Source organism: Megascapheus bottae, chromosome 14 (genome assembly GCF_031878675.1).
Source record: "Megascapheus bottae isolate mThoBot1 chromosome 14, mThoBot2.hap1, whole genome shotgun sequence".
NCBI classification, from domain to species: domain Eukaryota; kingdom Metazoa; phylum Chordata; class Mammalia; order Rodentia; family Geomyidae; genus Megascapheus; species Megascapheus bottae.
In genome coordinates, this window is record NC_143522.1 from 33,737,016 (window position 1) to 33,749,246 (window position 12,231).

At 41.2% G+C, this 12,231-nt stretch overlaps 1 protein-coding gene across 4 annotated transcripts in view; it reads right to left on the reverse strand.

The window, feature by feature from the left end:
• Positions 1–12,231, reverse strand: part of Peli2 (pellino E3 ubiquitin protein ligase family member 2) — a 117,015-nt gene that overhangs the window by 76,312 nt on the left and 28,472 nt on the right. For 2 of the 4 annotated variants that reach the window (XM_090344971.1, XM_090344970.1), the window contains exon 2: positions 1,928–2,057. In XM_090344971.1, coding sequence (XP_090201097.1) covers positions 1,928–2,057 — 130 coding nt within the window. Of the gene's footprint in view, positions 1–1,927; positions 2,058–10,765; positions 10,814–12,231 lie in introns of those variants that run through there. The other 2 variants (XM_090344974.1, XM_090344972.1) reach the window with 2 other exon arrangements.

A 12,231-nucleotide genomic window follows, 5' to 3' on the forward strand; every position in this document is an offset into this window, starting at 1 on the left:
GGTGACCAAGGCTCAGTATATCACATTCTCCTGCCTGAAAATTTGAAACTTTTAGAAAAGGTACTCGGAATCTCATCACTTCACACTAAAGGAATACTCATGTTAACGCCTACTGTCTCTGCTTCTCCTTCTCTCACAAAACTAGGTTAGCTAACTTTTCTAATTCTCATATCTACTTCTAAACTTTATCCTATTACCATTTTAAATACTGGGAGCTTTGTAGCCAGAATTTCTGTTACTCCTTCCTATACTCAGTTTATAAATTGAATAGCTTAAGGCCTTGAGAGCTATTTTTTCCCCCAGATTAAAACCAAAACCTGGTTTTCCCTACAATTAGTACTATTGGTAATATATGTTTAGAGACAAACCCAAACAGATAACTAATGGAAAAAAATGCATAATCCAAATAGCTTACAATAGAAACTAAGCATAAAAGGAGGAAAAGCAGCTGAGTTTCTCCTAGTAGCCAAGTTCTTACATTTTATGACAAAACAAAGTCTGACTGATCAAAGCAAGATCTCCATGATTTTCAAGCATCAGCCATTTTATTAATATAAAACTTATGATAAAAAACTAAATATAAGAAGGTATAGTCATACAGATTAAAAAGAAAAATGTCAAAAATACACAAAAATTTTAGGAACAAATCTTTAATACAAAAAGCTTTTGGGTAGACAGGAGGTATAGCTCAGCAATACAGTGTATGCCTAGCAAATATGAGGCCCAAGTACTGGGGGAAAAAAAAAGAAAATGGCATTCATAACATGCTTAAGGCTTAAAAACATCTGATATCTGTCTTGGTTTCCTTCTTCACCAATTATTTTTGAACTAGAAAGTATTCTTTATCTTGCCTTGACCTTCTACGATTTGTTGCCATTTTACCTTCTTCTTTCCTTAGAACTCTGCAAAACTGGATTTCCTTAGTTTTCCTTATCAAGTGACTTTTCCTCCCTAAAATATTTAATTTTATGTCTTTAGTCAAAGCATTTTCCAGTGAATATTAATCTTTCCTTCCCCAATTGCTTAGTGCTTTATATTGTTTTCTATGTATTTGCTCACAGACAGCAACAATGTAACTGGTGGATTCTGACTATTTCCAGGTTCTACCTCCAGAACAGCCAAGTGATCTCTGCCATTCTGTCTCCAAAGAGTTCTGCCATCTTCAAAGAGCTACCAATGTTCTCTGAATGTTCGTTTACAGTAAAAACAGAAACCAAACCTTAACTTGTTCTGAATGGGCTGGGCCCAGGACAACAGCCATAACCCCAGGTGAAATACCACTGGCAAATACCATTATTCACAGAAAAGGAAACAGCATTATAGATCAAAGAACTTTATTTAAAGAATCAAAAGCTGAATATATGAAACATATCCATCAGAAGCGAAACTCAAGACCTGTTTCCTGCTCATCTACTAGAAAACAAATGAAATACTGTAATATCATTTCAGTATTGTTTAATTTATACCAAATTTCTTCCCATAATAGGTATAGCCAAACTTCTTTTAACATATAACTTTGTTTACTTCCTATCATTCTCTTTCCATAATCATAAAATCTTCATTCTAAATTCATGTAGATTTCATGAATATACCAGCTATACTCAGTTAATACATATTTACATCAAGATTTTATACAAAAATTCTTGAGAACCACAACTGCTCTATCTTGATACCGTTAGTTACCCTAAAGCAGGCTCCTGACAGGACATGCAATTTGGGCTGTTAACAATGGTGGACAGCGAGGAGCATCCTCTCGCTTGGTCAAGGCCAACGATGCTGCTGAACATCCATCCTACAATACCCAAACCAACCTCTCACAGTGGTTATTCCACATCCAATGGTCAGACATGAGAGAGAACAGCTAAAAAAGAACAGCTGTGACTCACTGGTTTCCAAGGCCTTATTGACTCTGCCCAGGCCCACCTACCTTGGATGCCTGGGGTGTGGAGATTACATGGACAGTGCTGGGCTTGACACCACTAGCCTTGGGCCGCTTATAGAGGGCAAATCTGCTTTTCCTCCGTCCTCTGTCTCCATTAGGTAAAGCACCATTGTACCTGAAAACAGAGATGAAATAGCTCATTTTTTTGTTTTTTCACATCTCAAAAGTTCTATGAGTAGAAAAGTTGGATGGAATAAGGGAAAAGGCAGGAATGGTCATAACTAATTGTCCACTAAACATCCTCCAGGCAAGGGCAGCAAAGCAGACATCAGCTGTAAGAAAATTCAAATCACTTCCAGAAATAATTTAAGAGTGATGTCCAAGTAATTACAGGTTTACTCCTCTATAAAGTCAGGCTCTCCAAGTCTTTTCTGAAAGAGCAAAAATAAGCAAATGACTACTCTGCCTTATTATTCACTGGTTCAATTCAGCTAGCATCATCCTAATGGACCTCAGAGAAACATTCCAGAAATATTTTTAAATGAACCAGTTAGAAAACAGCATACTCATTAAACCTCATCTCTCCCCACCCTCAGTCATGTTAATGTTACCCTCAGATTTTTATTTGTAAGAAAACCAAAACTGAGTTGCCTTTAATATATATATATATATATATATATATATATATATATACACATGTTTTTGAATTCTCTATCCTCATTCCCATTTTCATTTGAACCCTATACTGTTGCATTCACAAAAAATACCTTGCACATATCATATGTGAGTTGTAGTCCAATCATTATTTTAAAAACTTAAAGTCATATGCCTAGTTCCTTGGGAGCCCGAGAGCAGAAGGATCACAGTTCAAGGCCAGCCTGGGCAGAAAAGTTCATGAGATTCCCTTCTCAACCTAGGGTTGAGATACAGTGGCATCTGCCTGTCTCCCTAAACCACATAGGAGGCTGAGATTGAGACTGAGATTGATTATGGTTCCAGGCCAGCCCAGCAGAAAGCTCCATGATACTCCATTTCAATAAAAGAAGCTGGTTAGTTATAAAGGTGCACGCATGTCATTCCAGCCATAAACAGAGCCCAGAATAGGCAGATCAAGGCCCAGGCCCACTAGGCAGGAAGACTTTATACTTTATCCCCAAAATTAACAGTGTGAAAAGACATGGCTTGGTAATCCAGCTTCCCCAGCAAATGTGAGGCCCTGAGCTCAAAATTCAACTAACATTACCACCACCACAACAAAAAAGTCACCAAGAAAACACATTCTTGAAGTGTGCTTTTAAGGTAATGTTTAAAAGAAATGCATAATTGTAGCTAGTGGTTTCAATTTTCTAATACTGGATTAGGCTGTCCCTAAAAGTTTTTGACCTGTGTCACAAGTTACCTCATGGCATGACTACTGTCTGCCTGAACCTTTGGCATAAGTTCCAGTGAAGAAAAAGAACAAGGGGTTGAGGGTGTGGGTCAAGTGATAAAGAAACTTCGAGTTGGAGTTCAAACTCCAGTTCTGCAAACAAAACAAAAGAAAACAAAACAAAGCAAAACACAAGGAAAAGGAATCACTTAACATGTACACAGAGAAACAGGACTGCTTCAATATTCCCTCAGAACATCAAAGTTAGGGTTCAGCTGGTCTGAGGGCTGGTTCTGTTCTAAAATTCTTGTCCACACTTTCCACTTCTGTAGCCCAATGCAAAGAGGAGTATGGTTACCAGTGAAGGGGAAGGGAAGTAGGTGTGAGGCCCACTGAAAATGTGGAAGCTGTAACAAAAGGGCTTATTTAGCATGTGGGGGGGATGGGAAGGGGAGCTAAGAGCTGAGTCAGTAGCTGCAGCCAGACAATGGTTTTACAGTATCCCTGCAAGTTATTATCATTGTGCTTGCACTGTTTCCCTGCCCATCCCAAAAGAATGTCAGCTATATTTAAAAAAAAAAAAAAGCCTCTAGAATAAAGAGGTGATGTATTTCAAGTCATTCCTTGATGAGAAAAATGCATATTACTTTAAGGGAATCTGTGATCACTGCTATCAAGCTTCCATGAGTAAACAGTCATCACCAAGCTCACTTTTGTTTTAAGATATTTTCACACCACTTAACACAAACATTCTACAGTAAGGGAAATAAATGTGAGCCAATTAAAAGCCAAGAGAAGAAGTAATTAGGAGGACCTGAACACTCCTGTGGCCTAGCAATGATTACTACAGTCTTATCTGGAGATGGTTCCTCTGTCCTGCATTCTACCACAGACCTCCCCTGCAGCTTGCTTTCAGCCACCCTCTTCCAGACTAGGGGACTTCATCAGGATGATGGCGGCAGGCACAACAGCAGTTGTGCCTTCCTTTCTCTGGAATCTGCCCTCTAACTCCCAAAGGTGAATCTAGCAGTAGGCCTGAATGTGACAGCCTCCTCGCCACCCCTGGAGCTGTCCAGTCAAAAGTGAGTATCTCACCTCTGGCCAGGAACATCCTTGTCCCAGGAAAAATAAAACTAGGCCAAGGAACAACTTTTCTCTTTGAGTAGATAAGAGATATGGGGAATGTCAGATTTGCATGTGGCCAAAAAACAGAGAAAATGAAAAGTGAAGTAGATAAACAGAGAGAATAAGCAAAAAGAAAAGGAAAGAGACTTGCAGGAGTGCCTCCTGGCCCCAACATACTATGACCCTTGTTGATAAGTTTCTTCTTTTTAAGTTCCCACTAAGTCAGGGAAGCCACATCCAATATAAAGTGGGAGAAAGGCAGAGATTACAAGCATCAACTTTAACACATGCCGAAACATTTAAATTGCCTGTTCATTGATGTCCAGATACTGCAGATTACAAAAATAATAAACTAGTCTACTTATAGACTGTCTACTCACTTATCTAGAAGATAATGGGAAAAAAAAAAACTCCTACTGGAAATAATTAAGCTCATGGTGGAAAAAGCAATGTCAAGATAAGATGAGGTCCTAATTAGGTTAAGCTACAGGGCCATTCATCAATTATTTATAGTGCCAAATGCTTCAAGGTAGGGTGATGACTATCAGCTTCCTACTTTCACAGAGCTCTTGCTTCCAAGGGGAGAAAAACACAAAGACAGCTGTGATAAAATACACATGGGACCAGGGACAGAGAGTAGCACAGAGCATGAGAAAGAAATCATTTAAAACCTTCTTGAATCTTAGGTAGAAAGTCTAAACACAGACTCTGCACAGGGCCAAATGCAGAGCTGAGAGAGCTGAAGTCTAAGAAGAGAAGAACCAACAGGAAAGCAAAGAAGAGGAGAGACAGACAGGGGCCAGGACTCGAGGGTATGGTGTGTGTGCCACTGACCAGAGGCCAGCAGTCAGTAGAAAGAACCAGGGGAAGTCGAGATGGTGCCCCTCCCCCAAGCCATGTCATAGAATCTGTGGATATGGCTTTCCAAAATAAGAATCTTTGCACTTGTAATCAAGAATCCCCAAAGAAGATCATCTGAGGATCCCGGTTCAAAGCCAGTCTGGGCACCAAAGTCTGTGCCAATTATCTCCAAGTAACCACCAAAAAACTGTGGTTCAAGGGGTAGGGTGGTAGATTTGAGCCCAGGCCCAGAGTTCAAGCCCCACAACCTAGATTACAGGTGAGCCCTAAATTCAATGGCATATGTCATTAATAACACCAGGGCAGGAAGAGGGAGTGTCCAGAGATCTGGATGCACACACCAAGACCACCTGGAGGCACTAGAAGCTGGAAGAAAGCAGGATGGGTTCTCACCCAGCGCCTTCAGAAAAAGAAGTGGTCCTACCAATACCTTGACTTCAGACTTGTGGCATCCAGAACTCTAAGAAAATAAACACCTGTGGTTTTAAGTTACTAAGTTTGTGCTAATTTGTTGAGAAAACTATAAATAATTTTTTTTAAAAATTGCAATGGCCTGAAGCAAAGCAACAGTGGTAGAGATAGTTTGGAGTAGTAGAGAAAAGTTTTACAGTTTATTTTCAGGGTGAACATCAGAATCACCCCAGAAGGCTGCGTCTGGCCTAAGGTGGGCTCCAGGTCATCACATGTGCAAATCTCCATACACTGTGCGTACATGTGGCCACAGCTAAGAACCCAGTGCTTGGTAACTTCTTTGGATGCACAGGGATGAGGGACAAAGCAAGAGACAATCAGAGAAGCTAGTGATCAGGGAGTACTAGAAATAGGAACTCAGGAGTCATGCAGGGGGTAAACAGAGAGCCAGGTCTAGAGTTCTGAAAAAGCCATAAATCGGGGTCCTTTGCCACGGAATGTCAGGGAAAAATCATGAGTAAATGAGATTGATCAGGAATAGGGAGGAAAGGAAAGAAGTAATGGAGGCTGGGATAGTGCCTGGAAAATGTAAGCATTAGAAGAAATAACCCTTCTAAAAAACAGGATAGGACAGGAAAATCAAGACCAGGAGGGAGTTTTATCTCCAAAACAATTAATGAAAAGGCACAACTATAATCAGGAACAGAGACAATGCTGAAGATCACCCACTCTCCAAACACAGACCCTCCATTCTCTTTCCCATCTTCTCCACGCAGCAGGAATGATGAAAAAGTGATGCGCTTTGTGTCTACCTTCTTACTTCTAGAACTTGATTCCTTCAGCCCAGGATCATTTGATCTCCGCTCCATATGATCACATCATACCCCAGCATCCTTCTACCCCTACTTCCAGAAAGTCTTGGTGGCTCTCTTGTCACACCACCAAATGGTTGGTGAAAGAGGACCACAATTCTCTATTCCCTAAACCTGGACTAGCCTCTATTGACTTATGACTTGCGTACCAACAGGATAAAGAGAAAGCTGACAGTCTAAACCTTACCAAGCCTGGGTCTCCTGAGAAATTTAACTACCCTGGGAATATCATGCTGAAGCAAGCACAAAAACCTATGTACTCTAGTCCAGACAGGCACACAACACAGCTTCGGCTGGCCTGCTATCTGGCCACTTGGCAACCACCAAAAAATACTGAAGTCACTGTGGACTCTAGAGCAGCCCACGTATTAGTTGATTATCAAGTGACCTCCAGTGACACCCTGTGGGCTGGAATGACCAAACTGTGACATACAGAGGTGCAATAATGCGGTGTTGCTTTAACGTTATTGGTTCTGCAGTTATTGATCCCTGGAACTATCAAACCCCAAAATATTTGGTGAGGTCTTACCCTCCCTGTTTCTTGGCCTCTGCATTGACCTCCAATCTGCTTCAGGCCAAGCACTTTCATCTTGTCCTGACAACTATCTCCAGCATTTTCCCTCTGTCCCTGACCCTTCCTCTTCCAATCCCCACGTACCCTAGTGAAAGCGAGCCCAGGAAAGTGAGATGCCTGGCACAGTGTACCAGAGACTAACTGGGCCCTGAAATCCTCGTAGCCTGCCTGAAAAACAGAAAACTGTCTGGTATAATAGGGCCCAGACACAAAGGTGAAATTCTGCTTATAAAGGCAAAAAGGTTAGTGCTCCACAAAAGAAAGTCAGAATGTTTCCTGTCCTGGCAGGATTTCTACCCAGTCAGTTAGTAGAAATAAACTGTCCAGGTACTGCTGCCATACCTGTTTCAGCTACTGAACAAGGCACCCTCGTCTGAGCCTATAAGATGCCTTTCATGCTTCACATTTTTTTAAATCCAAAGACTTTTCAAACCATCCATTTATTTAGTAAATGTGTGGTGAAAACATTAACTCTTCAAATAGCTGAGCAAACAGTGGGTCTTAACAGAAGCTAGAAAGGATAAAGGAAATACTATCAAAGGAACCTCACCACATAAAGGATGAGAGTCTCCTGGTTCACAATTTACAGTTCACATATCAGTACGAATTACCAGTATTTGCTGTATACTTACTACAGGCTCAGAACCTTGAAAGGGAGATAGTGCTCCTTCTAGACAGATAAAAGACTCAAAACACAGACAAAAGGTCAGGTCAGGCACAACACCAAACTACACCCACCTTTGCCTGACTCCAATATGCATACTTTTTTCCAGGTGGCAACACAGTTCAATGCATTTCTTGGCATACAACACAATGATACTGTCATGAAAAGAGGCCTGCCACCTAAAAATCCATTTGTCAACAAGAAGTTTCCATGGGCAACAACCGCAAGAGAAGGGGAGTCAGGGGTTCCCAGTCACATTCTGGAGACACCCCAGATGACATGAACTGGCCTGCACTCTTAAGCAGCCTCCTATGGAAGGGAAGCTCTGTGGACTCCAGCAGGGGCACAATCCAGTAGTCACGGACCACAGGCTGCCAGGGTTTTCATCACAGACTGAAGGCTTGCCCTCCCTCCAAACTAGCATTTGACACTGGAACCCATAAATCACAAGCAACTACCGTGACTAAAAGCAGACTCCAGAGACACGACACTTTGGGAAAGGCAGGGAACAGAACTTGATAAACCTGCAATGTGCCACCTGTCTTCAGACAGCTCATACTCACTCACCACACGAATGGATGCACCGGCGGATGCACCATGCAGCTGTGTGTAACAAAATGTACAGAACTTACTTATTATCTAACCTGGACTTCCCCAGTCCCAATGAACTTTATACAATGTTTATTTCTCTGTGCCTAAGAGATGGTGCTCACTGGAGTCTCATAAGATAAATAACAGACTTTGATTTCTAGCCAAAGAACTAATTATGGCATTACCTTGACAGTCTATCCCCTCTGGAGATAACCTGTTGCAGCTTTGCAAACATCAATTTATTCAAAAATTCTTCCAGGCCTTGTCATTGCAAAGAAGATTCCCAAGCCCCCATTACTGTTTGGAAATGGCCTTTGCTCCAAAGAGCTATTCACTGAGTATGCAAAACACATATATTAGGTGAACTGAATGAGGAGGGTCGAACCAAAAGGTGGATGAGGAGGACACACAGGAAACTTGACTCCTGACCCAGGCAGCAATGGAGAAGGAAGTGAATCTTAGATATAAACCAGCACTGATAAATACTAAATAGAAGGAGTTAGAAAACCCAATATGAATCCAGGATCAGTGGCTCTGGCCCATAATCCTACCTCCTTGGGAGACTGAGACCTGGAGGAGTCTCAGGTCAAAGTAAGCCCAAGCAGCAGTCTGTGAAGTTCCATCTTCCGTTAACCAGTAAAAAGCTACTCTGAAGGTATGGCTCAAGTAGTAGCTAAGCAAGAAGAGGCCTGGTATGAAGGGAAGAGGTCTGCATTCTCCATGTGCCTCTGCACAGCTCCCTCAACTATTCCGAACCCAGATTTCCTTCCCTACAACATAGAAGGTAAGGAGAAAGATAACCAGCTCAGAGGCCTTGACTCACACCTAACTAACCCCTGTCTTTATTCCATTCCTATTGATTCCTGAAGGCCAACTATCCCCACTTCATCCTCCAACAAGGAAAGAGAGGGGGGGGGGAGGGAGGGAGGAAACAGGGAGGGAGGGATGAGGGAGAGAGGGAGGGGAAAGAAAGCCATAGAGGGGAGAGGGGGAGGGGAGGGAGAGAAGGAAAAAGAGGGGAGGGGAGGAGAGGGGAGAGGAGGGGAGGGGAGGGGAGAGGAGGGGAGGAGAGGGAAGGGAAGGGAAGGGAAGGGAAGGGAAGGGAAGGGAAGGGAAGGGAAGGGAAGGGAAGGGAAGGGAAGGGAAGGGAAGGGAAGGGAAGGGAAGAGAAGGGAAGGGAAGGGAAGGGAAGCAAAGCAAATCCACTGGCCCTTAAAAAAAAAAAAACAGCAACTCTATAAAATTAAGAATGTCTGGAATCTATATTCAGTTATTTGTTATCTGAAATCTTTCTCTTCTCATTCCACACTGGAACTGTCACTGAATCACACAAGGTAACTTTCTACTGTATTGAATTCTTTAATTTTTCAGCTTTACTGGAGGGCAAACAGCAAACATTTTTCAACAAACATCCAAAGATGGGCAAAGTGCCAGGGGTAGGGAAAGCTGTTTATGTTGTCTGAATACTTCTTTAGCACTACTTGTTAGTCTGCCTTTGGAACTAACATTCCAAAATATCTTCAATTAAGTACATATTAACATTAGTGCCTCATGTCAAAGAATTTGCTTCTTACCCTGTGGGTGTAATTTTTTTTAAATTTTTATTTGTATTATAAAGATAGGTTGCAGTTATGTAAGTCAAGTAAAGAGTACATTTATTTATGGACAATGTAAAATTTAATTTTTTAAGCATTATCCTGAAGAAACTGTTTACAGAAGAAAATAAAATGAGCCAACCAAGAGAAAAAAAAAATAGATGTAGTAAAAAATGGACTCGGTATAGTACATGACTGGTAAAATCCAGGGCCAGGGAGAGATTCTTATTCCTAAAATAGCGCTACTTATACTCCACACTTCTTTACATATTCCATAAAATAGTAATTTTACTAACAAATTAATCACATCTATTGTTTCCTTAAAAATCCCCTTCCTGGGGCCAGGAGTTTGGCCTAGTGGTTGAAGTGCTTGCCTAGCATGCATGAAGACCCGGGTTCGATTCCTCGGTACCACATACATAGAAAAAAAAAGCCAGAAGTGGTGCTGAGGCTCAAGTGGTAGAACTCTAACCTTGAGAAAGTCCAAGGACAGTGCTCAGGCCCTGAGCTCAAGCCCAGGACTGGCAAAAGAAAAAAAAAATCCCCTTCACATCTTATTACTATTACTTTTTATCATCAAAGGTAAGACTGGCAGGTGCACAGACTATAGCTGGTAGACTGACCACTGATCCCAACTCCTCCCTTCTCCCACAACAAGCCCTACGTTATCTGTACCATACAGTTCCAGCTCACTTCCTTACCCCGGCCTTGGGGTTAGACCATGTGACTTGCTCTAACCAATAGGTAAGTGGGATGCAAATAAGAGTGAAGCAAGCTGGGGCTAGAAATGTGTGCTTGCCTCATTAGTACCTCTGCCTTACCCAGCTGGCCTGCTATGTGCCAAGACAGTGTGGAGCAAAGGCACTTCCTCACAGCCACAGGCCAGAGACTTCTCAATCAGCTCACAGATTCCTGAGAATAAATGATCATTGTCTGAAGTCACTGAGTTCTGGGATTATTTATTACACAGCAGCATATGACAATAAGTAACTGATGCTCTGCATTTGAAGGCAAATGAACTCAAGGAGCTTCTTTGTACCTAAAGACCTAGGGCTAAATATGCATAAAATGTCAAACCATACACATTTTGAACACTTTCATATAAACAAAATTCATTCAGAAGAAAGCAGTCTAAAATCAGAAATAATTTTAAATGTATCCCTTTTAAAACTAGTAACCATCATTTTTAATGCATTTTTTAAATTGCATTTTAGCTTTTCAATAAATTACTACAGGCCAGGAATGTGGCCTTGAGGTAGAGTTCCTGCCTAGCATGCACAAAGCCCTGGGTTCAATTCCACAGTACCACATACACAGAAAAAGCTGGACGTGGTGCTGTGGCTCAAGTGTTAGAGCATTAGCCTTGAGAAAGCCTAAGGACAGTTCTCAGACACTGAGTTCAAGCCCCAGGATTGGGGGGGGAGGGGATCACTACATCCATTATGTGTTCTTAAATTTAAAAAGCGCATAGTAAGTTTATTTTATAATAGCAAAATTTTGTAACAAACTGCTTAATAGTGAAAAAAAGACACAAACAAATTAAGACATGAAAGAATTAAGATAATTCTGTCTGGCAATGCACTGGTTTCAATCTGTTTATATTCAACTTTCACTCCACTAAGAGGGCTCTAAAAGTAAGCATCTCATAAGTTGATTTGAAATGTACTCACTACCTTACATTTGTAACTATAACCCCTCTGAACATCACCTTGGCCATAAAATTTAAAAAGAAAATTTAAAGAGTATCTTAACATAGACCTCCTTGCCAAAACAAGCATTAAGCTGAGGGTATTTCAATAAACTTGGTAATACAAAGATATGTGATTACTGACCAAAGTTTGAGAGTATTAAGCCAGAAATTCCAAGTGACACTGCAATCTCTGTTCTGTAACCACCTTTAACACTACTTAAATAACTTCCAATCTCTTTTCCTTGTTTAAAAATTTCATGATATGCCTCTTTTACTCACCCTAAAATAATCACATTAATTTTTCCAAATACACAATACACAGAAATTTGTTTTTAGAAATAAAATACAAAGGGCCGGGAGTTTGGCCTAGTGGTTAAAGTGCTTGCCTAGCATGCATGAAGACCTGGGTTCGATTCCTCGGTACCACATACATAGAAAAAAGCCAGAAGTGGTGCTGAGGCTGAAGTGGTAGAGCTCTAGCCTTGAGAAAGTCCAAGGACAGTGCTCAGGCCCTGAGCTCAAGCCCAGGACTGGCAAAAAAAAAAAAAAAAAAAAAAAAAAAGAAATAAAATACAAAGGAGAACAAGGAAACTGAAT